This window comes from Ptychodera flava, chromosome 8 (assembly GCF_041260155.1).
Source record: "Ptychodera flava strain L36383 chromosome 8, AS_Pfla_20210202, whole genome shotgun sequence".
NCBI classification, from domain to species: Eukaryota; Metazoa; Hemichordata; class Enteropneusta; family Ptychoderidae; genus Ptychodera; species Ptychodera flava.
The window spans coordinates 3467056-3490756 of NC_091935.1; the positions used below are offsets into that span (position 1 = coordinate 3467056).

Consider the following 23701-nt stretch of genomic DNA (forward strand, 5'->3'; position numbering starts at 1 on the left):
TTTATGTAATACCCTACGGCAATCTTAATGTAAAATTCCCAATTGAAGCCGCGGCTTGAATTAGAAACATTTTTGAGGGACCCCTGGGATCAGACGCGCCTTCAGCGGCCCTGTCCAGTAAAGTCTACTTTATGCAATAGCCATGATCGACCCTCTTTACCGGCGGGCCACCTTTGGTGGCCCACTAGAATAAAGTTGACTTTACGTAATGGCCCATGACCCTCTTAACCAGAGGGCTGCCTTTGGCGAACCACTCCAATAAAGTTTACTTTATACAATGTCCATGGACATGAGTTGTCTATGGAAATGAAGTTAAAAATTGCCTTACAGTCGTCCTAATGAACAGACGTTTCAATGGATGTGGCTGAGAAGTTTGTGCACTGGCATCTCTGCTACACGAATAAAGTGCGCCGCTTACCGGAGTTCAAATCCAAACCATGCAGGTAAATTTGACATATGAGTTTTGGTTATTTTTTAGAGGGGGTTCATCAATTTTTTCGTCTCACAAAGGGGGTCATCTTTTTTTCACAAAAAATGCAGGGGGGGTCTATATTTTTTTGAACACCGGCGACAAGATTTTGCCGCCCCCCCCCCCCCCCGGCCGTAAAAACTGAACGCTCCCTAATGGGGTTTGGCAGAGAGCATGGATCAACACAATATGTGATGTCAGGCAGATTATCAACTAAGAATAAGACCCAGACTTTCATAACGTAATATCTGTCTACACAATTTTTATTAACAGCAAGTACAGTGTGAGAAAATAATACATGATGAAGTTGTCGGCATCGAACAAGAAATGATGTGATACGCAATAATTTATGTCAGTCCTACAGCAGATATTTTGTGCTTTGAAACATTTCCTGTTGTTTTGTTTGTGTAAGCAAAAATCTTGCGTAAGTAACATAAAATTTCTCAAATGTGGAGTATCTTTACACACGACAATATTGTGCGGTAAAACCAAGTTTGTAAATTCTGAGAAATATAAAAAAAATATTGGAAAATGATTTCTCATTAATAATATACATACTCCTTAAGAAAAGGGGAGTGACTGTAACTGTCTAATTTGCATATGATTGTTTGAAAAATAAGGCAGGTGAACAATTGTGCTTTCCTGGGAAATCGATCAAAGAGACAACAGCTTCAACTTTTGATATTTTCATTATTTTTGGCCTCTAAAATAAATTTTTCCATTTTTTCGCTGACTAACATTGGGACATGACAAAATATCAGCCTTCAAAACACAATGGATTGATTTTATACATGCAATCACGGTCCTCCACATAGTGGAGGGACTGTGATGCAATGTTATTGTTGACAAAAGGGTTCTACACTAGAATTCAGTGTTAAACAACAACAATGGATGGTGCACACGTTTAGTCTGTAATGAAAATTTGAAGATTTGGCGTGGTCTTGGGGCAGACAACGACCTGTATTTCAGAGACCAGAGAAACTCTGGATCAAAAGTTAAGCTGATAAAAGAATATTACAATCACTAAGATGCAATGTACTAAAAGAATATTACAATCACTAAGATACAATGTACTAAATACTCAGTACTATTTACATTACGCAGCATTAACATGTGAAAAAGACAAAATACAGACTTTCATAGAAAGCTCTAAGTTTTCATACTGAGCACGTGTACCAGTAGAAAAATTTGTTGACTCTTTTGTCTTGTATCGGCAACGTTACTTTTATTTTGTAACAGTTTGATCTGGGCATTGATAATGGGGTTGAAAAATACAACCATGGCAACTACTCATAAATAAATTGTTTACTTACTTTTGTTAAGTATATGCACAGAATTATAAATGAATGTAGGGGGTTTTGGTTCCACAGTCTAAATGACATTTTAACAAAAAGTTCCATATTTTTGTTGAAGAAGTTGCTGCTTCTTTTCAAATAAAGAAATCAAGCCATTACGATTAATCAGCTATTGTGTAGCCATGACAACTGGGTACAGATACTTTGTGACTTAACAAAAATAAGCTCTTTTTGGTATTTATATACATACCAAATATGAGCTAAATATTGTCACTTCATTTGCAAAACAAAATATATCTGGAAAAAGTATTCTTTTTATACAATGTTTCAAAAACTTGCGTTCTTAAGATAAGGGATCTACTGATGTATCACTGAAAGCAATGGGGTTGAAATGGACATAGTTACACAGGTTCTGGGACATATAAGTACTCTCTTGACATTAACATATACCAACAGGACACTTATCCTAACACTAATCCCTGACTGTTGGGAAGCGGATACCTAGGTTGTAAATTTGCACAGGTAACCTGGTATCATTAAAGGGGAAGTGAGAAGTAGATAAATTCTAGTTAAGTACATTTACTTTCTATTTTTCTGCTACACAATGATGTCACATATTCTTCCACTTTCAATCACATTGTCTTATTAAATAAGTCACACAGTTCACCGGAATGACTTTCACTGACATCCACATAATATGGATAAAGCAACGTCTTTCGCTGCAACTTACTCAACTTACTCTTAATTGTGTACAAAATGTTAATTGTGTATGAACTGATACAAATGTCACCTTTTCCATCTAATGTTTGGATGGTTTGTTGAAAAAAATGTCTTTGGTTTGTTGGTTTCAGGCATATACTAACATTATCACATGATGTACTTCAACCAATAGGAAAACAGGTTATCTACATTGTTTAATATCAAACATAATATTTCACGCAACATAAATTAACTCATGATATTGTTGAAATTCAAATCGTACCAGATATGTTGTATTGGTAGAACTCTCTGAATTAGCACTGTAAAAAAATATTTGCTTTGTTTTATTCTATTTGCGGTTGGAATGCAAATAAACTTCTCTCATAAAAACTTCAAATGCATAACTGAGAGTGCAAACTGAGCAACACTAATTAAAAACTTCTTTTCCCAGCAAATAGCATAAAATAATGGACAATGTCACTACCCCTGGGGTGGGAGGGTGGGGGGGTGACATCTCATAGGGTGCATTTTATGGCAGAGTTTGAAGACTTGTATTCTCAATTATGACATTCATTTTGTCTTTGTCACAAACATATCATTTCCATGCCACTGATGGAAACTCCTTCACAGAAGTGCTCTTCAGTCAGTGGTCTCAAGATACAACATGAAATTCATAATACAAATCTTACTTTTAACTACCAATTATAATAAGTTTAATCAAGTTTGAAGGAAACAAATACTTGATAAGCACACTCTCTATGTCACTGACATGTTTGTTTCTTTCAATGTTCTGTGAATTCAAAGAGACATAGCTGCCATGGTTTTTTGACCCGCTAGGGCCACTTCTATTTCAAGCTACAAGTTTTTTTAAATATGATTGAAATACACCTACGTCCGTGCTCAAGAAAAATCACTCTGCCATTGCCAGTCAATGGATGTACACAAATACAACTTGCCAGTCAAAAGTAATACCACATTAGAAATACAAGGCAATAACTTGTGTACATATTTACAAACTGACACTGCATTACACTTCCATCTGTACACACACCTGAACTCCGTCATGACATGAAACAAAATTCAACAACAATTTTACTGAACAGAAACTTTCTCTATGAAGTCAGACCTTAATGTACTCATTACTGACATCATGACCTAGGTCTCACATGTGTGGGCTGAGTTTCCAAGCTGAACATAAATGATTTCAGCATTATTGAAGAGTCTTGCGAAATTACTCCAAAGAAAATTTTCTTCCCAAAACGAATTTTATGAGTATCCTTTCACTCATGAAAGAAAAATAAAACAAAATGATAACAGACTCATTGAAGATAAGGAAAAATCAGTTGAGTATAATAATAATAATCAATAAAGTGATACAAAAAATGAAAAGGTTTGATTCTTGCACATGCATTATGTTAAAACTGCTCCATAAATCCTCAGTTTCTTTTATCTCCTTGTTAATATATCTTAATGAAAATCATATCAGCAGCATTAGCGTGCCCTATTTACCCATTGGACTTTCAACTGACTAAAGAATCTCTTCTTTGACAAAAGAAAATTCTAAATGTTGGGGCTAAGGGCTGACTTGAAGAAACTTCAAGAAAAGTTCAGAAATTTGGCAGTTAGAGGGCGCACTTACTAGGCAGCATGCATATTTGCCTGATGCCAAACACAATAACAGAATTCCTCCGCATTGTATAGGACATTGCAACACTGGTTTGAACAAAGAGCGTGAAAGACATTGTGAAGAGAAATTTTTTAATGTTTGAATGGTGAGTAAGCATGGAATGAGGTGTGTGTGACTGTGAGACAAAACAGAACACCTTTATTAAATTTTTGACAAAAAGACAGACTAGAAACAAGACACTCGTTAATGTGTTGAAGCCAATAATAGATTCATAAAAATGTTTAAACTTATATCACTCCATATAGACGCAAAATAATCTCTGCTACATTGTAAATACTTTTTTCTTATCAAAATTTAATCCTTTAAACAGAAAAATTAGAATCTATCTTGAATTTTCAAAATATTGATTTTTTAAGTACAAAACTAAGTCAATACGACTGACATTTTAAATAAAATATATTTGGCAATGATTAGAAAACTATCTTAAACTAAAAAGGAAAAAAAATTACACGGTGACAGTTCACTATAATGTTGACCAACTTCAGTGTGTTTATCTCAAAACAGCAAATACCGTACCAGCACAAGTGTCCACAAGTGAAATATTAAAATGTAAGAGAACTTTAACCTAAACATGTAAATACAATGTCTCACTGTACATAACCATCACAATTGATACGCATACCAAACACCAGTGGCTTGTTTTTGCCACAGTCTTTTGTATAGTTTAGGTTTTGTCTTTGTTCAACAGCAGGGACAATACCACTGTTACTTTGGGGTCCGTGCATCGTTGGTAACTGGTCCTGCATAACATAGTCTGACATTTGATCAGAAATGTCATTTTCACTGATTCTGTTCTGCTGAGGGCTAGATCCCGAGAAATTTTTGTCCACTGCATCTGTGGCCTTGGTGCTGTTCCCATCTGTACAGCTTGTGCTGTAATTAGTATTTTGTTTCGTTGGTGAGTTCTGCAATCTTGCTGTACTATGGTCCACATATCCATCAGTAATATTTTTGTGTACTGGGTGATGACTTGGCTCAGAGTCCCTGTGCTGGACACCAGTACTCCCATTGAACGCTGTTGTCGGTTTGACCTGATTACAATTTGTGGCACTGTCCTGCTCAACGTAATCAATACTCGAAGTACAAGGAGAAGATACGTTGACTGTCCTCTGTGATGGAGGTGTCGTGTCTCTGCCTTGTTGTGACAATTGGGAATAGTCATCAACACTACTATTACTTCCACTCCTACTTGAACTTTCATTCCTTGATTCTGTTGACTGCTCCCCACTCACTGCCATTTCATCGGTGCTAGCTCCTTGCTGAGTGCTTCCTGAGACCTGAGCATAGTCACTCACTGTAAAGTCCGAGGTGGTCGGAGGGGTTCTGGCATTTTGCTGACTGGTGGGGGCGCCAGATGCTACTTGGGAATAATCCTTAACATAATCAGAACTGTTGCTGTGACTGTTTCCAGAGCCCTGGAATGGTGCATGTGCAGGCGGATCTGAGATTTGACAATAATCTGGGTTACTGGCATGTGACTGGGTAGTCTCCATGACTTGATCTCCACCTGAGTTGATTCTGTTGTGTGAACATGAACTTCCATCAGAAGACTCTAATCTACCAATGCTTGGCATTGCTCCAGCTGGACTTGAATTTACATTTTGACTTGCTCCCTGTATGTTACGGAAGCCATCACCTCTGCCACTGCTGTTGGCTGGCGTGGCACCGCTGACATTTCCAATCATCACTGGTTGACCATCCTGGTTAACTTGGCAGTAACCACCTTCAATACATCCAGAATCCCTTCCTTGTGAATCATTAGGACTTGGTTGCTTGTTGCCGGAATGGAAATTATTCCCAATGGATCCAGCATGTGGCTTTGCCGTTGTAGCTTCCTGAATACTTGATGGGGTACTGTTCTTATCAGTGATATTTCTGCCGTTCAATCTCTTTGCACTGCTTAATCCACTATCACTTGGCTGTACCACTGCAACTGGTTGTCCGTTAGATCCAACCTGACAGTACGCAGGGATTGGAGAACTGACTTTGGGAGATTTTAGTCCATTCACTGAATTCTGTCGGACATGGTTAGTTTGTGGACGAGTAGCCGGGACAGTAAGCACTCCTTTAGATGTCACTTGACAATATGGAGTATCAGTATCAGTTTGGTTGTTATGGTTACCATGTTGTTCAACATGAGCACCTCTACCGTTGTTGATTTGTTTTGGCATGCCACCTGTCACAATTGGAGTCCTCTGACGGTTTGGTTGCCTTGGTAATGGTAAAACTTTACCATCAGTCACCTGACAGTAATCGTCAGGTCCACTGACCTTGACCTGACCTCTGAGCTGGAGACCACGTGGTTGGGCTTTTGGTGGAGGAGAGACATTTTCATGCCCGGTGACCTGGCAGTACCCATCAGCATTCACGGCTGAAGGCTGGAATTGCTTCAATGTCTTCTGACTGGGATTTTCCACGTTTGGTTCCACTTTGGCTGATGGAAGCCCTTCATCATCACTCTTTGGGTCACAAGTGTTTGAGTCCTGTCCACGTCTCAATTTTATGTATTGACCATGTTTGTCACTACTTTCATTATACTCCACACTGCAGCTGTAGAAGGCACAACTGCCGTTCACGTCAACAGGAAGCACATGTCCATTTTTCTTTTTACTACCAGACCTAGATGGTTTCCTCTTCAACTCATCATACTCTTCAACCTCATTCAACAGTGTCTTGTCAGAGGAAACAATGCTATCCAAATCCTGCATCAGAACAAGATAATCACAGTTGTTGGAAATATTGATGAACTGATGAAAATCACTGAGTATTTAAATCATATTCACCCGGTAATACTGACATATTCTCTCACATATGACATACACCGGTACAGTAACTGGTTAAGTCTACAGATTGGCATTTAAGCTGAAAGTTTCATACAATCTGCAAGTAGTTTCAATTTACAGTTAAATTTAGAAACTGATAACTTTTTAATTACATAACATTCCTCAAAATCACAATCATGAACAGTAATGAATAACGGTACAGCATGCTTATGAATGGCAGTCTTTTAAAATTTATTAGAAATCGTAAAATAAAATATCTTTGATCTGAACCATTGCCAATTGCAACAGTTGCAAAAGAGAAGTATTTGCAATTAACAGGACAATGAAATAGTCTTTCCCCAAATTTATACAGCTGCATTGCCTCAACTTTATAGGAAGAATTCGAGCTAATATTTTGACATAGAAATATTTGGATGGCAAACTCTGTAATTTGCAGAAGACATTTCAGATTGACTGTGTTTGATGCCAGACCTAACTCACCGCCTAACTCATGGTAGGACACAGCTGATGGTAGTGGGCCCACTATTCATATTCAAAGTAGGGATAGTGGACCATAAACCAAGCTGAAAAGGTCCTTTTAAAACTACCACACCATGCTACAAAAACACTGGCCTTGTCACATTGTCACTAACACAGGAGGTGTGAAAAACTTCATCTATATTCATACAGAAAGATTGCCCAGTTTTCAGAAAGGCGCCAAAAATCGAGAGGTCAAACTTTCAGAAGTGCCATTTCACACTTTTATTAGCCTATTATCCAGCAAATGTGCACAATAAGTGACCATAGAAATGAATATGTTACATCCAGGGGCCGCAAGGAGTGATCTCAATGTTTGTATGAAAGACCATTTTATGGGCCCTTTAAAAGTACAGGATATATTTACTCAAAAAACCTTCCAAGTTGTTAAATGATCAAAAGCCCCAAAAGAATTGATGTAAAACTTCAAAAGAGGGAAGTTGAACAAAACTAAAAGGGGGATTCTAAACAAAGGTGTGGCATGTTTAATTTATGGTTGTCTCAGTGTTTATTTATAATTGAGAGAGTTCCATCATCTTGAATCACCCTGCATGTAATGAAAGTTATCTACAAAACAGCCCCGCACAATCTCTTGCACATACCTACACTGCATATCTGGTAGTGCCAAAGACTGTCTGTATGCACTCATAAACCTACGGTCAAAGTCACAATTACAAAGCATCTTAGAGTAGTGCTATATCTGTAAAAACCAGTGGGCTACACTAGAAAGTTTTTTTTCAATCAAGGCCTTCTTGAAAGGTTACACACATTTTGTAGAGATTCTCAAGACTATATTCATAAGGCATGTCAATACATAGAGCATTCCCTGTGTCAGGGGATGCTGACCTCTTACTATATTCTTAAAATTTCTTTTGGAAGCTTCATATAGGACACTTTTTGGGGCAACAGTCTGTCAAGTTTAATATATGATCAAACAATTGATGAATTCTTCTTAACCCTTTCAGGGCTCCGTACCTATTCGACAATTCGCCAAATGCGAAAGAAAGTTAAAAATGGCTACAAAAATTCCTGTTTGGCTAATGTAGTGGCTATTGAATTCTTAGACCTCCTCAACAGAAAACTACACCTAACAATAAAATGTTGTAAGATGTTGAAACAGTTTACCCTCCTTCCTACAAAGTTGCAATGTATTGAAACAGTTTAATCTCCTTTCTACAAAGTTACAAATTCCCTGGTATACAACAATACATCATGAACGTAACATGAATACACTGAGGCCTGCTTTGCCTCTGTGAGTCCTGGGTCGTCCTTGAGTCTATCAAAAGTTTTACCTACTTTGCTGTATCAAAATTTGGCCTGCAACTACTCAGTTTGATAGTAAAAACCATAATTTCAAAGGAAACTTTCACAAACGGAGCCATAATACAAAAGAAAAGGAGAAAAACTGAGGTTTTCTGAAAGGTCAAGTCTAGGTCATCTCATCATGTGATGTCATGCATGAAGACCCCCTAATTACACAATTATGGTTCACAAGAAACCACCTAGGGTGGTCCAATAGGTGAAAGGTAATTTTGCTGCCTTTGGCATTCAGCTTGACTGACTCCCATTCGGCCTACTTTCAAACTGCTATAACTTATACAAGAAATTATGTGATTCTGAATGATTTTAATATTTTTGTAGATTCCACCAGTTTAATAATCTAGAAGTGAACATCACCAGACATTTCTTGATGATATCAAAATATCAAATGAAAATATATCTGGGCTAAAATGTTATCATAATCATTAAAACAATGAATGCCCTCAAACAGTGATATCGTTGTGTCTTGTTTTACAAGAGTTTTGTTTGGCCCAGCCCTTTTTGTCTCAGAAAAGTACTTAAACTCAAGATGCTATTTCAGCCTGCTTGATCACAACTATGATATACAAGTAAAACCGTGCCCTTAAATACCACAATAATCGTATCTACACTGCCATTGTGCTATACCATAAATGCTGTCTTCTGCATGGAAAATTGTTTTACTTGTGTGGCTCAAACATTTAGGTTATGGAAGACTGCATAAATTTGCCACAAGAGAAGCCTGTAACTTATGACAAGTATCATACTGTGAATACTAACTGAATGTGACAGAAATATTCAATCTGCACCTCTTGTAATATACACTTAACATTGCTACCAGATTTTTAGAATTCAATTGCTACCTAATTTTATTTCTGGTGTTTAAAGTTTACTACCAAAAATGAGAAAGGATTTCTATCCCTGAAATGTCATAAAAACACAGATTATAAATGCAAAAACTAAACACATATTTCGTTAATGTAAAAACCACATGAACATCATGAACATCATACAAAACATCTTGATTTGTAAAATTAGGGACTCCTGAATGACGAGAAAGCTGTTGCCACACTTGAGATCATAAACTGGCTAAAAGTTACTCAAAATGGCTAAAAGATTTTTGATTTGGCTAATGAGTTGGCTAATCATTTTGGTTGACTTAGCGGGAGCCCTCATTTGATGCCAAGTATATTTTTATCACCTTTATAAAAATAAACCCCAGTCAATTTTTCTCAGATTTTTGCCAAAATTTTGAGAAAACACTGTAGCCAATGAAATGTGATGTCCATTTGAACCAAAATTATCAAAAAATTACAGAAAAATTCATAAAAATTGGTAAAATTTTGCACTAAAATTTTAGCGGGCGAAATTACAGTGCTAAAAGGGTATAGTAATGAGTGATCAATGAGGACCCTGAGGCCAGAACTTACCCCGAAGTCAAGTTTGACTTTCGCCACAGACTCAAAACAACCCGATGCCTCTGCCTTTCTATACAGATACCGAATTGCGAAAGCAGCCAGCACCAGAACCAAGAGTACAGCCAACAGGATAACAACAACTATTGCTGTCTTCTTCTTCTGATCAGTCACCATTCCTAGAATGAAATGTTAAAACACAGGAGGATTTAAAGGCCTAAGAAGCTTTATCTTTCTAACTTTAAGTTCTTCCGAACTTTGAAATACGTAAACTCCAGGCTATTCAAAATTCAGCCGCTCGGCTTGTTAGCAGAAAGAAGAAAAGGGACCACATAACACCAGTACTGCAAAATTTACATTGGCTTCCAGTCCAGAAACGAATTGATTTTAAATTCTTTGTTTCACTTATAAAATTCTTACAGGCCAAGCCCCTGACTATCTAGCAGAAATGCTTACAGTACGTCATACTGGTCGTACACTTAGGTCCCAGTCTAGTGGTGCGATCATTGTTGCATCAGCCTGTTTGCAATACGGTTTTCTTATGGCAATAGAGCCTTTTCTGTATGTGCTCCTCATTTGTGGAATGTCTTACCATTTGTGATAAGGCTCGCTAATTTAGAAGTCAGTTAAAAACTTATCTTTTTAGCTCATTTTATTCCTAGATATTTCTAAAATTTTATCTCTTTGCATTTTATTGGTGTTTTCTCGTAATTTTTCATTTATAACTTACCTATTTTTTAGCGTTGTGTAAGGCGCATTGAGATTTAAAAATGTAATGCGCTCTATAAGAATAAATATTATTATTATTATATTATTATTATTATTATTAACATTGTTTCAAATTTTGATCATCAACTTCTGTTCTCTCATTAGACTTCCAACCATCAAGACATGTGCTTCTACTTACAATGTCATTTGCATACGCCATATCATCCACCCAAAAAAATGGTGTAATGACATCCTATCCACTAATTTCTGCATTCAGTAGATGTATTAAACAGGAACTTCCCCTGTAAAAGCCGGATTATCATAAATCTATGCAAATGTAAAAAAGCCACGCTACTGATCGGACATACCATGTTTGGTCCCAGAAATCCATAATTTTGCCATGTTTCAGGCGTTCATAGTTACTGAATCTTGCATTATGATGTGTGTGAATATACTAGCTACTAAACTTGAGTCAGAATATAGTCTGAACTGAACAAGTCATCGTTGATGACACAGTCCCCACTTGTTAATCGGTATTTTGATTACAGGTCCTCAAAGAGGATAGAGTCCTCTTCATTAGGTCTGTGATAAAAATACTTTTGAATGAATTCGCTTGATACATGTCTGAGTTATGGTTCAGGACATGAAAAAAATCGTAACAAAATGGTCGCACAGCGGCCATATTGGATCGCATCACAAAACAAATTGATGTGCATAGCTATGACATTGGTCGATGTCCTTGTACCAACTTTGAATAAAAATTGGTCAAAATGGCTCTGTACATGAAAAAATTGTAATAAAATGGCCGCCTGGCGGCCATATTGGATCGTATCACAAAACAGATTGATGTGCATATGTATGACATAGGTCAATGTCCTTGTACCAACTTTGAATAAAATCGGTTGAGATATGCCTGAGTTATGGCTCTGTACATGAAAAAATCGTAATAAAATGGCCGCACAGCGGCCATTTTGGATCGTATCACAAAACAAATTGCCGTGCACAGCTATGACATTTGTCAATAAGCTTGTACCAACTTTGAATAAAATCGGTTGAAACGTGCCTGAGTTATGGCTCTGTACATGAAAAAATCGTAATAAAATGGCCGCCTGGCGGCCATATTGGATCGTATCACAAAACAAATTGACATGCATATCTATGACATTGGTCAATGTCCTTGTACCAACTCTGAATAAAATCGGTCAAAACATGCCTGAGTAATGGCTCTGTACATGAAAAAATCGTAATAAAATGGCCGCCTGGCGGCCATATTGGATCGTATCACAAACAAATGACATGCATATCTATGACATTGGTCAATGTCCTTGTACCAACTCTGAATAAAATCGGTCAAAACATGCCTGAGTAATGGCTCTGTACATGAAAAAATCGTAATAAAATGGCCGCCTGGCGGCCATATTGGATCGTATCACAAAACAAATTGACGTGCATCTGTATGACATTGGTCAATGTCCTTGCACCAACTTTGAATAAAATCGGTTGGAACATGCCTGAGTTATGGCTCTGTACATGAAAAAATCGTAATAAAATGGCCGCCTGGCGGCCATATTGGATCGTATCACAAAACAAATTGACGTGCATCTGTATGCCATATGAAGTAATCCTTGTATCAAGTTTGAATGAAATCGCTCCAGGCATCTCAGAGATATCTGCGTGAACGGACGGACGGACGGACGGACGGACGCACGCACGCACGCACGCACGGACATGACCAAACCTATAAGTCCCCCCGGATGGTGTCCGTGGGGACTAAAAAATATGACTAAAAATGTTTCCGTTTTTTGTCAGAGAACACATATGTTTCTAAATGTGTTCCCTGTACGACCATTTGACCCCTCTTTGCATATGTTGCAAAAGTGCCCATCTGGATTATTCAAATTTATCATACGGTCAAAGCAATGGTACAAGATTTCAAAAACTCCCGCCCTGTGTATGCAAATGGCTGCGTCATCAGTAATCCCCCTATTGTGCGCCCACAGTCTTGTAACTTCCCGTTTAAACAGTAAGAAAAGCCCTGACTGTGTTACAGTGAAACATGTAATGATAAATGTTCAATAATGGTCTTGCACAAAAGATTTTATATGATTTGATTTTTATCCGATGAAACTGGTCATTCTGATGAAATGCAACAAGAAAGAGAACTATTAAAAAAAGATATCAGTTACACCTTTTTCTGTGATGATGCCAACATAAAGATTTACAAAAATGGTGGTTGCCATTTGATGTTTGCACAGTGAAAAGTGTTACACTAGTATTACAAATAATTCAGAAAAGGTTTTTAATACTCTCTCTCTCTCTCTCTCTCTCTCTCTCGTCTCTGATCTCTCTCTCTCTCTCGATCTCTTGATCTCTCTTGATCCGACAAACTAACTATGAAATTAAAATTCCCTACCCGGTTTGGTTTGAACTGCTGGGATGGTCACTGAAGCTGGGGGAGACTCTGCAATGATGTTGTACGCCACGATGTCAACGCGGTATTCGATATCGTCTTGTAGACCTAGCACATAATAATTCAAGAAAGATTAGCTTCTATTAATGGCAGTGACAAATATACAGATGGACATTTCTGACAATTGTTTGTTGCTATCTTTAGATCAATGTATCCAGTCTTTTCACATATAAACTTGATCCCATATGAAAGGTCTGGTTTTTCATCATTCTGCTATCAGTGGTTTCATTCCATTAAGTATTATATTCGGTCAAAGAACCAATCGAGGTAATAGTATGTTCATTGGCCCTTCAGCCAAATTTTCAATGATGCAGTATGTATACAGTAATCTAACACATCTCTATTACCGTTCCTGGTCTACAAGATATTAACATAAATGTAAATTCATTGTTTCTGTGTACCAGTACCAGTAGTTTTGCTAACTTCTGTACCTTCTTAATTTTAAGTTTTCCAAACAATCTACATCAATACAGAAATTCCTTGAAATTTCCTTCAGCTCTATATTTATACATGTATCAGGCGTGACTTTCTTTGAATCGAAAAGGACACCATTGTGTCAAGGCTGTGTCAAATAGCCATGTTTGCAAATGATGTCATTTTCTTTCATTAATATGCAAAAATAAATATTTCTCGCATTTCGACAAAAACCACAAAATAAAATATGCTTATGTTACAATGGATACTAAAAGTCACGCTTATTTATGGCTAAGAGTACAAGCTGCAACAACAGCCATGCATGCAACAATACAATTTGTCAGAATTTAAAGTAGTAGTGTCCGATGTCGCAAGCGTGTAGCTATATTCAGTAACAAACCTAAAAGCACGAACAGTGCTATTGGACTGATGGCCAAACCATTAATGTTCTGGTAAAGGCTAAGTAAATAAGTTTCTGATTGAAACTCTTTAAACTGCCAACATATCACACTGAAAGACTATTTGTAACATCTACTCACCATTAATCTTGTAATTTGTTTGATTTTGTGGGATGTCAAAGACTTTGATTGGTTTTTGTGAATCAATGCCATCCATCTGAGGAGAGTCTGTTGCAGATTCTTCTAGTGTTGAGTTCAACACCCACAGATAAATCCTGTATCCTAGGATGATTCCATTTGCTGCTCTTCTGCTCAGTGGCTGAAGCAACAAAAAAAACACATTTTTAACTTCAGGTAAGATAGCATGGGACTTGGGGTCAGACATTTGGACTCAAATTTTGTGAAAGTTGTTTTTTATCTATAGGGTAAACATACATTTTAACGATGGCAGTCATTTTGAATTTTAGTACATCTTATAGGTATATTGTTTTTCCAGTGCCAAAATTGGCACCATACCCTTGATTATTTATCTGATTTGATAAAAGAATAATTAACAGTTTTCTCTAAGAAAGATTGAACAAAAATGAATCAGTAATTTAGTTTCAGGGCACATATTACATTAATTTACTCCATGATATGATCTCTTTTTACCGATAGCTCATCAGTGCCTCAGATGAAGAAAAATGTCAATGAAGTGAAATGTTATGATTTTTAATATCGTTAGTGAATTTTTTCACAACCCTCTTTTACTACTACATATGTTAAAACACAACAATTCTCTATCTAGAATGGAAGAAAACCAAACAATGACTTGATTAAGTGATTCAATGAATTGATTCACTCACAAATTTGATATTGTTGGACCAATCCTGATGGTTGCATCTACCCATTCCAGACATCTGGTACCAAGATGGTCCGACTAGGTTTCGTAAATGATAAATGTCTAACAAAACCTGATGATTTACTTTGAATGAAGATAAAATTGTTGGCTGAATTTTGATTTCATTTTTTCAGTGTCACAGCTACATTTCTATGGTAAGTAGGTTGAAGAAATTTGTTTTGATGGCATTGGTATCAGAGACTGAGTCTTGTTTTTATCCCAAGTTTCTTACAAATGGTATCAAGACATGGTAAAAGATGTGTCTAACAGCCTTCAGTCAGAAGGACTTAACCTTTGAACTTCACCGTGGTAAATTGTACCAATATGGGTATATGGCACACGTATATTACTGACCTGCCATTCCAGTACATAGGATCTGTCTGAATTTCCTTCACTCTCTGCAGGTTGATTGACTATGATTTTCACACTCTCAGTGGGAGCTGGAAATGCAAAGAGTTGACATGAGACCACAGGTAACTGATAATCAAACTTGACAGTGTGGCTATAGAAAGGTACAAGTTACAAAGTGTATGTACTGGGTATACTTCTGCTGTGAAACATCTTTATGCTCCATTTCTCAAAGTTGGGTTATCTTACACTTTCACCACCATGGTTTGGCCCAAACCCATTGTTATCAATGGTGAGTGTGGACCTGATAAAAGGGCATTGGGGTGAACACGTTAATTGTTTTTATTGAGAGGTGCAACAGTACGGTACAACAGTATCCTAACTGCCAGTCATTCATCAATATTATCCTTCATATAAAATGTACACCAATGCAATCACACTTGATGAAGAAGCAGTTGTTACTGCCTTGACTTACTCCCTAATCTAAGCAAGCACTTATTGATCAACTTAGACTTTTACCTCTTGCTGAAAGCTGAAGTTTGACAGATAGAGAAACTGGTTTCCAAGGTCATTAGGAAGATTTTTGTAAATTCTGTGCAGTCAAGGTCCCTTGACAGTCATAAAGAGTGTGCTGTGCCAGTGAAACCTGACAGTACTCTAAGGTTAAAAGGATCACATTGGCTGTCTGTGTATTGGACTGTGATCTTGGAAACATACACAGTGTTTTTTCGAAGGGCAGTAAGCAGGTAAATGTTACCGGGGTTCCCCAGTCATTTTACCGGGGTTCCCCTCGGTATATCAATGCAATCAAAGCATTTACCAATATTCGCCAACCTTAGCAAAAACACTGATACATATGTACCGTACAGTAGCATAGTTTACAAAGTGATGTCAGCATCAGTGGGGCAAACTATTACGGTAACCATCCCTTTATAGAGCATAATCACGGATAAAAGTGAAACTGAATGTGAAGTTGGGTTGTCTCTGTATCAACTTTGACAAAAATCAATCTTGTTATGTCTTCTGTTACTGCTCAAGGCATGATCAAATTTGTACACAATACCTATGAGAAGGGCACAAGTTTATGGTCTTGTACCGGTATCAAGTTTGACATGAATAATTCCAGGTATGTCTCAGTTACCAAAATACACATGAAGAATTGAAACTTATCAGGCCACATTAAACTGTTGCAAAACAAATTGATATTCATAAATACAATTGAAGGTTATGTCCTTGTACCAACTTTCATACAATTCAGTCCAGGCATGTCTTAATTTAAAGCTGATGTTCATACCTGTAACACTTGAAACAAATCTTCCAGGCATATCATGGTTACAGCTCTTGACATGCAAAAACATTGAAACAAAATGACCATCTGGCAGCCATATTGGATCCCATTGCAAAAACAAATTGACATTTATATTTATGACATTGGGTCAAGTCCTTGTACCAACTTTGAAAGAGACCCGTCAAAGCATCTAAGAGGAAAAAGCTTTTGGACTGATGGCTGCATTAGAAGCATGAAAGAACATGACCAAACCCACTACTTGTTCACCCCTTCTCTCTAAAATGAACAAAATTTGTCTATAGGACTAATAAACAAAGTGCAAGACACACCAGTATCAACTTGATGCTTGTCCTAATCATGCACACTGGCAAATATCTAGCACATCTAGCAGTCCACCTAAAGATACACTAAGGGGTAAAGTATACAGTGACATGTGACAATGAACACATGAAGCTATTACTGATAGTTGTTACCCACCATGTTGATAGGTTGTGTTCATGGCAACATCAGACCAAGCACTCCATGGCGCATCAGGATCTTCATAGCTTTCTGGATCAGCATACTCAGACAGACAGGCTACTCTAAATAGATATGTTGTAAAAGGCTGAAGATCTTTGACCTCGACTTTTTTCCTGTCCGTTTCCCACCTATTCTCCATTGACTGCAAAAAAAACCAAACAAACAAACATGTCCATCACATTCGTTGGCTTCATTGGCGTATCAGGTCTCAGGTAGGGTGTGCTATTTTCACTGCAAGCATTACACGGTTTTAAGACTTCCATTCCACATAGCTAAGATTGTGTCTTTCAGCATAAAGATCATTCACAAACAAAAGTCATTTACAAATAATAATGATCCCGGGAGCAATAATAGCATGATATCAACTAAAACTTCACTTTACCTCTATCCATTTCTCTGTCAAATATTCTCTGTATTCAACCTTATAGAAGAGATGATACAAATCACTGTGCCAGTCTACAGGCTCTAACCACTCAACTAGGATACTCTTACTCTCGGACTCTGTTTGCAAGGCAGTTGCAGTGACATTCCGTGGTTTATTGGGTACAGCTGAGAGCAAAACAAGACAAAAGTAACATTTCAATAGAGTGCAATTCACTATGAATTTTGATGTATTATCAATCGTCTTTTGTCCAGTTTGTAGAATAAAGTTTCAAAGCTACTCCAAAAATACAGGCTGCAAATGGCGGAGTTTGTTTCAAGTTGAACAATGTGTAAACATTCCACAAATATTAGACAGAAATTCCATACATTTTCACCTATTACTAAACTTAAAAAGTTCTGAAATTAGAACATTCTGACAGTGACAGTACAAGGGCCAAAAATTAGTTTATGAAGTTGTACTGTTTTACAATTCATTTTGCTCATTTGCATATCAGTCATTCTGCCAACTCTGGTATGGATAAAATTGTACCTACACGCTGTTAGCAATATCATAAAGTAATGTTAAGGTCATAAAGCACTTTCTGAGTTTGGTATTTTTTCCTTTTGAAGGACAACTTTTGCTTATTTGCATATTAGTCATGTGATCAACCTGGTTCCAACAAACCCAAATCTGCATTTAAAAAGGAAGCTTCCACAACGTTTCAAAGTCCTAGAGCAAACCAATATTTACATCTGTTTGTTCATTTGCATGATGGTCGTCCAATCATTTTGGTTTGCACAAACTAAGTTTGCAAAATTTCTAAGGTCTACAGCTGGTACATACTACTGTTAGGATTTTACTTTTTTTATGTCAGCATTTCTGTATATTTTTGAAGCAATGATATTGACATCTTAGAAATACCATCCCTGACCCAAAGTACATGTACACACTAAATTTCAAGCTGATTGGTGCTAACATTTCCAAGAAAAGTCATTGAGCAAACAGAATGACTTACAGATACATATACAGACAGACAACAGACATGAGGCAACTATTATCGTACCTCAATCGTTTGTCTTGACATTTCTACATATTCATATATTGGAACAGAACTGAAAGCTGAAAGTTAACATCAAGTTGAGTCTGAAGGAGACAGTTGCACTTGATTTTCATCTTCAGAATATCACAACAAATTTATCAATTCTATCTCGGTATGATTTTGAAATGCCTTCAATTTTTGTAACAATGTATTCTTAGCTTTTAAAGATACCACACCAGCTATACTTTGAGTTACTACATCAGGGGTGAAATAACACTTTGAATTTTTATCCAAGGTCAATAAAATATGCTTACTTTCATCATCAGGGTTGAAAACGATGACAATGGTATTGTTTCCCAAGGCATTGCTCAGCTTCAACCTCATGAAATGTTCACTGCCATGGCTTTGTGGAAAGTAACAAGTATGGGTATCAGAGCAGATACATCCACCATCATCAAACACATCTTCCTCTGTCTGTTTACAGACTTCATACTTGTCGTCTCCAACTTCATAGCTGCAAATGTACAGTTATAAACAAAAAATATAACTAGTTTCATATTTTCAACAATCAAGTCTATGTTTTTATACTAATGATGATATTTTCTTGTTTTGATTTTCAGAGCAATGCTTGTGAGTGCCATGATCATCACATATCATGGTCCCAACTTCAATATATTTTTACTTTGATCAAAATTTGTGATAGAAAAAAATAATAAAGTTAAACAAGTTTGGAATTTGAAAATAAATTCAAACGCATCAATACATTTTCATTTGGGATGAAAAACACAGCAACCTTAATGACTTACTGTGGTTTCCAAGAGAAGATGGCTCTTGATGGCAGGTTGGAAAATATCTCACTCCAGGAACAAACCACTCTCATGTGATTTGTAGATTTGCAACTCAATTCTGCATCAGGACGTGCTGATAAAACAAGGACATAAAGTAAAAGATGTTAGCGCATTGTCAATTTTAAGCTTTCAACAGTTCCTACGATGTTTCCAGTAACGATCATAAAAAAGAATGAACACTTAATCGGTATCGACTCTCTGCCTGATATTACCCCAAGAACTAGGTATTAAGACAATACAAGGTTGGCTGTATTGAACCCCACAGTAGGAGCTAGTGGCCTCTATTCATATGCAAAGTAGGAAAAGAGGATGAAAAAAAAACTGAAATGGTTCTCCTTGAAACAAGCACATTAAGTTACGGGAATGAAGGCCCCGTCTTATGGTCACTATCACAGGGAGGTATGAATTACTTTCATACATGCTTAACCATTCAAAATGTTGAATTGTTATTTGTAAGTGTGCACAAACTTACTTCCCACTGTAACAGTTGTCTTTGCAACATTTTCTGCATCGTCGCCAGCAACTCCACAGGAGTACGTTCCAGAGTGTCCAATTTCTGCTGGGTCTATGACAAGCAGTCCAACGCCATCATCTTCAACTTTGTACGTCTCTTTAGGCAGTGCTTCGCCATTGTAATACCACACCAAGTCATTGGCAGTGTGTTGACTGCCTGGCAGCAGGGAGCAAGTCAGTTGAATTGGTGTTTCTTTCAGTATGATTGGTCCAATGGGTGAAATTGTAACTGTAACAGCATGGGAGTAGACAGAAAATGTTAGAAAAAAACATGGAATTTCATGAACAGGGGAATGCTGTGGGGAACATAAATACTGCTACACGTACCATACTATATTCAAGATGACAGGTTTCTCATATGCAATTTTTCTCTATAATTCTTAGACTTGACGTTACCATGGTGGTAAATAGATGACACAATGCATGTACATGTAGGTTACTAAAAGCTGAAAATTTATTATAAAGTGACAAAGTAATTTATCCCTACACATGTTACAGGCTTTTACCAAATTTTATCAATTTTTACAGCTTTCAGATATTTCCATGTGCAAATTTGCTGAGGGTATGTAATCAATTAAATAATGGCCAAAAAGGGAAGAGTGCATCCTTAAACTTAAGTTAAACTTAACACAGTCAACTTGTTCAAGCATTTTTTCATTTCCTCAAGTCTTGCTGAACTGTTTATCTCCAAACACAGTTATTCACACCTTCTCACACGCCCCCACCTCCAACGGTAGACAATAACAGTAATAAAGAAAGTCTGCATGGAGTAGCCATCGGAAACTTCTTAAGTTAAACCTAGATTCTTGACAATAGCAGAAATACAGGCGGCTTCCGTTCTCAACTCATTATTAACATCCGAACACATTGTTAAGGGTATAGCCTGGGCACTTGTTGTGTTTATACTTATACTATACTCACTCATAGTTTGCTGTGTTTTTACTAGGTCATAGTGAGGCTAAAATGTGATGTAAAGTAACCCTTTATTGAAATCTCATCCCTTACGGGATCTGAATTTAAATTATACAGGTCTCAATGAGCTAGAATAACTGTCTGTAAGAAAGACACTAATGTATAATGACAATGTACCAATGTATAATGAACAAAAAAATAAAATGGACACATGAAGAAAACTAATTAAACATACAAAGAAGTATACAAAATATGTTAATGAATGTAAATGTACTCTATGACATCACAACATCCTGTGGAAATGGAAATTACACAAGTGGCAGTACTGCTTGAAAGAGAATAATCCAGTATAACATGGCAGCAAATAAAAATAGCTGTACATGCCTATGCCATAATAAATGAGTGTATCAACTATTCTCTCTCTCTCTCTCTCTCTCTCTCTCTCTCTCTCTCTCTCTCTCTCTCTATATATATATATATATATATATATATATATATAGTCACTGTGAAAGCTATTTTGTTTGTTGTGTCTTGTTGAGACCATCCTCACTTCCTATATATATATATATATATATATATATATATATATATATATATATATATATTGTGTGTGTGTGTGTAGATATACGGTAGATAGAGATTATATGTATTTTATATATATACACATACATATAATGGCTTCTCCATGCAGACTTTCTTCATACATACACATACATATAGTATTAAACACACACACATGCACATATACCAGTATTAGTCATGTGCGTATTAACATAACTTCTTATTAATTTGTATGAACTTTGATTCATAAAGTGACGTATACAAATAAGCAGCAGTAAATTCTTGTATGTACCTGTTACAAGTAGTCGTATATTCAGCCGAAGTCAATTCACTTTAACTGATATATGTTTGGTAAATTAACATGGCGACATGAGAGTTGTAAAAACTTATGAAATGTCAAAATTACAATCAAGATCTACAGTTGAGTGAGTTAGTTTTGGTACAACAGCACATTATTGGCATAATCTCTGTATCATGGACCTACAGATCACTTCAGGCATACGTTAAGTGCAGATGTTATACATGTGATAAAGTAGAAATGTCAATTTTTTTCTCATGTACAGTTATAAATCAGCATTATCTGAGCTTTGATAGTGAATGAAAACTGTATCAGTGATTATGCAGAGAATAAATGAAGTGACTTCTTATCATTATCCTACAAATATTTGACAGAATACAACTAAATATTTGACAAAATACAACTACTGAATATCAATGTTTTGAACAACAAATCCGCATATCATGTTTAGCTTTGCCTTCAAATTTGTGAACATAGAATTTCCTGTAACATATGGTAGCTAATATAATCTGGCTGAAGTTATAACTTAGAAATAATTGGATTTTCTTGTAATATTTAATGCACTGATCACAATATTCTAAGCTGTATGGTCTCAGTATCAAGTCCATGTGCAAATACAAACCAAGGACACACTGTGATTCCCATGGGAGCTGTGATTGACAGGTAATTCAAAGGTACAGCACCTTGGGGCATGGAGGTTATTAAACATGGTACGTGACACATACAGCTGTTCTAAAGCTTTTTCAATGGACACACATGATATGTGCATTGACCCAGGCATAGCATCACAGGTACTGAGTATTATTACACAACATACCAACAAAAAACAGATACAGACTTATTCAAGTCATTCCTGATTAAAACGGGACTGAAATATGCTATTTCACCATCTCAATTATCACCTGATTTCATTTAATTTTTACAGCCTGATTAAATTTACTAATTAAATCGCTGGGAAATCGTAAAATGACAAATCATCATAACAGCTCTGTTAATGTACAGGAAATATCAAATTATACCGATTGAACACCTATCTGAATTAATGCTCGTAAAGCATTGAATGCCAAACTAATATATTTGTCTTACATTAAAAAGAATTAATAAATCCACAGCATATCTATGCACAAGGTTTGAACGTGCATGGTAAGTATGCTAGTTAAATTCTACACATACAATTATTTTCTTTTATTTTCATAGCAGGTAAGCCTAATTCAAGAGCCATGTGCCACATGCCCGATTCTAAGTGCCGTGTGCCAAAATGTAAAATTTTACGGGCCATGATTCATGTTCTGTAGCGTATAGCTAGAAATAGACTGGCTTTAACTGATGTTTGGTAAAATGTTGGCCATCGTGTTGTGCATTCAAGTAAATGGCATCATGCTTGTTTCTTTCATGATCACGATGTGTATTGTGCAGGAAATACTGCATTTTTGTACTTTTCATTTCAATGTGGTGCCATTTTATGAGTGCAGCACCCATTTATTATTTAACCTAGAGGCGTAGGTATGGTCTCAATCAGCGAGCAGTGATACTTCTATACATGTCCTTCAGTTAGCATACTACTAGTATTAGAGCTATGTAAGCGGTCTGAAATCACCAAAGTGCGCCTGCAAACTGCGCCGGCGCATTTCAAACTGCGCCCCCATTTTGCGCCGGTATATTGCGCCGCCCAAACTGCGCCCTTACTCTGCGCCATTGCGAAGTTTAAATGTCAAGCACGGTATTAATAGTCTATTTTGGTTACGTCAGGCGATTTCAAAGAAATATTCATGTTTTTCGTGGGAAATATGGTGAAATGTGTCACTAAAATGCGGAGGATGGGAGTAATTTTTTCCGACACGTATGTGAAGTATGTAATAACATCACCCGAGAGGGAAGGTAACTCCGAGCCAGTCGAGTGTCATTTGCATCGTAAATCGACCTTTGAATCTGTTTGTAGTTTCTACCCAAACCTTGTCGGTAAATACTTTCAAAGTTA

The 23701-nt window shown here is 36.7% G+C and overlaps 1 protein-coding gene across 1 annotated transcript in view; it reads right to left on the bottom strand.

Moving 5' to 3' along the window:
• Positions 1-3148: 3148 nt before the first annotated feature.
• LOC139138219 (uncharacterized) overlaps positions 3149-23701 on the bottom strand; it is a 43110-nt gene continuing 22557 nt past the window's right edge. Inside the window, exons 3-12 of the mRNA XM_070706500.1 lie at positions 19912-20181; positions 19398-19512; positions 18906-19105; positions 17571-17737; positions 17147-17330; positions 15388-15473; positions 14295-14472; positions 13285-13389; positions 10179-10342; positions 3149-6852 (exon numbers count right to left, since the gene is read on the bottom strand). Coding sequence (XP_070562601.1) covers positions 4738-6852; positions 10179-10342; positions 13285-13389; positions 14295-14472; positions 15388-15473; positions 17147-17330; positions 17571-17737; positions 18906-19105; positions 19398-19512; positions 19912-20181 — 3584 coding nt within the window. The 3' untranslated portion in view covers positions 3149-4737. The remainder of the gene's footprint in view (positions 6853-10178; positions 10343-13284; positions 13390-14294; positions 14473-15387; positions 15474-17146; positions 17331-17570; positions 17738-18905; positions 19106-19397; positions 19513-19911; positions 20182-23701) is intronic.